This window comes from Nanorana parkeri, unplaced genomic scaffold, assembly GCF_000935625.1.
Source record: "Nanorana parkeri isolate BGI_ZX_2015 unplaced genomic scaffold, ASM93562v1 scaffold899, whole genome shotgun sequence".
Lineage (NCBI taxonomy): Eukaryota > Metazoa > Chordata > Amphibia > Anura > Dicroglossidae > Nanorana > Nanorana parkeri.
The window spans coordinates 43,625-48,537 of record NW_017307167.1 but is presented as its reverse complement, the minus strand read 5'-3'; the positions used below and the strand labels follow the sequence as shown (position 1 = coordinate 48,537).

Here is a 4,913-nt window from a genome sequence, read left to right as displayed (position 1 = left end):
TGGTTTGTTTTTTTTTGTTATTTTTATTCCCAGCGATGCCCAGACAGCTGGCATTGTGCCAGGTGGGAACAACCACTACTCTGGAGACAGTCAGGGCTAGGAGAGTGAGTCACAAGAGAGCAGAGGCTGAGAAGTAGGGCAGATGTGTGTATATATGAATACATGCCTGTGTGCAGTGGCCATGCATATCCTGCAAGTAGGAATAGTCCGTCTTTACTGGGTATATTTAATTCTTGTGCATAGGAACGTATAATGTAATAGCATTAGGATCTGTAGGGAATACAGTCTACACTTTCATAGCTCTTGCTCATATATAATTTCAAGACACTCTGTGGCAGATGTATTAGAGCTGCAGCTAACGATTATTTTCAAAATCGATTAGTTAGCCGATTATTAAGTTCGATTAATCGGTTAATCGGATAAAAAATAAAATACATTTAAAAAAATGGCTCCAGTGATGGGACTTCTAGTTTGTATTGAGATTGCAGTCCATCACAGGAGCAAGCTTGGAGCAGTAGAAGTAAAAAAGAAAAAAAAAGTGTGGTGTACAATATAGTGAAATGAAAAGTGTAAAATTATACAGCAATGAATGCGGAATACCACCAGCTATAGAGGACTACAAATCCCAGCAATAGTACATTATAGCTGGCGGTATTCTGCATTGCTCTGTATAATGTGCTATTGCTGGGTGTTGTAGTCCTCTATAGCTGGTGGTATTCGGCATTGCGCTGTATAATGTATTATTGCTGGGATTTGTTGTACTCCTCTATAGCTGGTGGTATTCCTTGATTTGTAGTCCTCTATACAGTGCAATGCAGAATACCACCGCCTATATAGGAGTACAACAAATCCCAGCAAAACATTATACATGCAGTGTACAATGTATTGCTGGGATTTGTATTCCCATGTATAATATACAGCACAATGTACCATCAGCTATAGAGGAATACATATCCCAGCAATACATTATACAGCACCATGTGGGGGGGGAGTGTAGGCTTACCTGAGCAGTCTTCCAGCAACGTGCTTCTGCGATCGGACCTGTCTATCAGCAGCTGTCATTCCCGCGTCCCCGTGCCGATCGTGGATTTGGACGGGCGGTGAGTGTGAGGCGCGGAGGAGGTGCGGGAGCGTGGATGCGGGCAGGGCTGGCAGCGGCGAGCGTGAGGTGGGGGAGGAGGTGTGGCACGCAGCGTGTGTTAAGCCGTGAACAGGGCCAACCAATCAGGAGCCGATTAATCGATTATTGAAAAAGTTGACAACCTTTTCAATAATCGATTATAATCGATTATGTCGATTTAGTTGTTGCAGCCCTAAGATGTATGATAATAGAGTAAATGAAGCAGGAGGATAGAATAGATAACGGCCACAGCATCCAATCAGATTTTATCTTTCAGAAACTGCTTGCAATAGGCAGTCGCTAAAATGTTTTATTTTTCATAAATCTCCCTATCACATGGTGCTTTTGGTGTAATGTGTAGCATGATTTTGTATTAGATATGTGAGCTGTCTATTCTGTGCAGCAGTTTGCATCGCGCTGGGTAGTACCGTCCTGCAGGTCCAAAGGTCACAGGATAAAAGATGAGGTGGCAGAGCTCAGTGACTACACGTGTGCTCCGGTCGCCATCTTGGACACACCCCATCTCGCTGGGTAGTAGTTGTAGCTCGTAGTTCCCCAGTAAGTTACAGGACCATAGGGTTGACCATACCAAATGAAGAGCTTGTTTACACAGATATATGTCTTTTTATAGGAGTTAGTATCCATAGATGGGTAAATGTCTCAGCAGAAATGGTGGGTGGTGAGAAATCTGCTTATCTCTTCAAACCAGTGCATAGATATACGTACCTTCATTTTTATTCATAGAATAAGGAAGGGTTGATGCCTCCCCACACAGAGATTGTCCAACCACATCAGAAATCAGTATGTACGATATTAGGGGCTTCTGAATGTTGAAAGTCCCCCAACCCCCAGAGCAGATCTACATAGTTCAGTCTTTACTTGGTGATCACAGGCAATCTACATTAGGTCACTCAAGAGTAGAAACTCGCCATTTAAGAAGACAGAAAATGCAACTCGCAGCCAGTATGGGGCATGGGTAAGAGGGATGTATTGTACAACACAGTAATTAAGGGTTTTCTCATTACATAAAGTGTCATTCTGGTATTTGAAGATGTATTAATATCTACTATGTTTATCTACAGCAACCTTCAGATACTCCCAGCACTCCAAAGACTACAAAAGATCCCCGGGAGATAGCTTTTCCATTGCCGGCTGTCTCAGTTCAGCTCACTCCCCTCAACCTGTCCTCGTTCTGCTCAGAGAGCCTACTGCGACTTTCTGAGCACCAGGTGAAAGTCCGATCAGTACCAGCCACCTCATCATCTCAGCTTGAAGCCAGCCGAGGAACAGGGACCAAAGTCTGCTCTACCATGTCGCAAGCCACCCGAAGTAAGTCTTAGCTTTACCACTAACGTGTCATCAGTGTTATAGACTATGCTTATCTTGTTTAATGTACTCAACTGAACACAGCAACCTGCTTCTACCTATAATGATTGTCCATACTGTAGTCTGCATACTTATTCCTCATGTTCATGTTTAGAACTGGTGCATACATTTCTCAATCCATGTTTGTGTTGGACATTTCAATGTGTGAACTTGTTTCCCCTTAATCTGCTGGCCCATTGTTGCTAATCAATATTGTTACTAGTTCCTTCCTATATTGTTCCTTCTCATATCTCTTTCCTGAAAAAGATGAACATGTAGAAGACGCATCATTTCCTCGTCAGGACACCCGTGTAAGCCAATCGGCCAAAGCTGTAACCATCAGCACAGTATCGGACTCTTCTCATTGGCTGTCGGACAGGGTCACAATCTTTGCCAGTACCAGTCACACAGACACAGGTAAGCATGAACTAAGGAAATGTGCAAGACACAATTATTTAGACAGATTGAAATATGGACCCATGCGCTTTAGACGTCTACTGTATGTGCACTAACACAAAAGCTTCCAATATTCTGCCATTGCCCTTAAGCTTTATATAAGCTGTCTGTATTGTTTTAGGGGGTTGGTTGAATCTGTCTATTTTAATATTAGGCCATTTACACACAGGCTTCAGCTTGCAAAAGACTAGTCTGTACAGTAAATTTGCAAAGCTTTCAAGCAGCTTTCTTGAACCCTTTAAAGTGTAAATCAGGGCAAAATAATTAATAAAAACAAGAATATGTGTATGTATGTATATATATACGTACGTGTGTTTGTCAATTGAAACTAAATTTCATGCTGAATGCAATAAAAATAACAGAATGCAAATATGTGAAGTAACTGTATTGAATTCAGCTTGAAATTGTGTTTCAATTGACATAAACATTTGCATTTGGTGCAAAATAGCATTTCCTATAAGCCTGCAAAGTTTAAAAACATATAAAAATTTCAAAAAGTGTCCACAATTTCTGCCACCACTGTGTGTGTGTGTGCATGTATGTATGTATATGCATATGCAAAGCCCTATACCCACTGTTAATCCAGAAGGCAAAAAAAGAATGAGCTTTATACCCTAACACATCTGCAATTACAGAGAAATGTTGTTCTGCCAGAGTGGTGTCAGCCCATACCAATGTCTTTTCCTAAACTATTCATCTACTCCCACTCTCAGATCAGCATAATATAAAGTCTAATCACTCTGTAGTCCATGATTGGAGCTAGAAGGGCTCTTTGAGATAAAACAGGAAATGTGGACCGGACAGCTGAGGGACAGCAGAAGCTTTTTGCACTTATCAAACAGATATACCAAAATGCTTCCAATTTTGTATTTAACAGACCACAAGGGAGTAAAGTTTATTGTTAGGATTTAAACTCCAGCCTTCAGTTCCACTTTGGGAAAGTTAAACACAGATCATATTGAGAGTGCTGCCAGTCACTTTCAAAAGGCAGCTAGCAGGCTTTCAGTAAGTCCTGAACTTATAAATTACTAAAGCCTGCAGCAGCTTGATCAGTAACAGTCAGCACTCCCATGTTCTGTTTTTCACATCCCAAAACTGAAGGATACATTAAAGTCTATTAAAGTCAAAATGTTTGTAAGTTCAAATGCTGATTAAATCACTAAGGATGCTGCTCCTTGGGCTTTAAAAGTTTCAGTTTCCTGTAGAATCAGCTGAGCACTGGCCCTGTTATCCTGTTTTAGGGTGGCTCCCTTCCCTTACAGGTCCTATGGAGCCACCCCTGTGTGTGCTAGTAAGCTGTGTGTCTCCACATGGCATGGCATGGCAAGACACTCCCCTGCTCCTCCCTTTTTCAAGCTGGTAGATGGACAGTTGCTGGAGTCTGTGCTCTCCCTTGAGATCTTGTACTGGACAGAGTTCAGGGTAGTCGAGCTGAGAGATTTGGAGCTGTTCAGAAACATGAAGACTGCAAGTTCTTTGGGCAAAAATGTAAAGAAATACTTTGCTGGTCAATGTATATTTGTTTGATCTGGATTCATTATTGAATAAAAGTTTAATACTACTTTAACCCTTATGCTGCCCCATAGGTATAATGTCATACGTTGGCAGCAGCACATGTGCATGTGCACAAGTTCCCGGCTGCTATAGCATTCAAGAGTTTGTTTACATGTTCTCAACCGACTGTCGGCCTTTTAGTGGAAGGCTTTACAGCGGCCTGATCGCTCTCACATGCATCAGCTGTCAGCTCCCTTGTGACAGCAATCAAGTTAATTTAAAAAAAATTAACTACCTCCCGGCCAGCCGCTGTGTATACACGGCCTGCCGGGAGCTTCTTGGATGTAACTGGGCGTGTATACACGTCCTGTTAAATCCCCGCTATTTGAAAAGAGGCAGCGATGCCCGTTAATATACAAGCGATCTGCCGGCTATAGAGCCGGCGGATCGCTTGTATGAAGCCCCGAGACGTGCGCCC

General features: G+C 42.3%; 1 protein-coding gene across 1 annotated transcript in view; it reads left to right on the top strand.

The window, feature by feature from the left end:
- CABIN1 (calcineurin binding protein 1) overlaps positions 1-4,913 on the top strand; it is a 160,136-nt gene that overhangs the window by 152,348 nt on the left and 2,875 nt on the right. The window contains exons 35-36 of the mRNA XM_018565909.1: positions 2,203-2,449; positions 2,753-2,902. Coding sequence (XP_018421411.1) covers positions 2,203-2,449; positions 2,753-2,902 — 397 coding nt within the window. The remainder of the gene's footprint in view (positions 1-2,202; positions 2,450-2,752; positions 2,903-4,913) is intronic.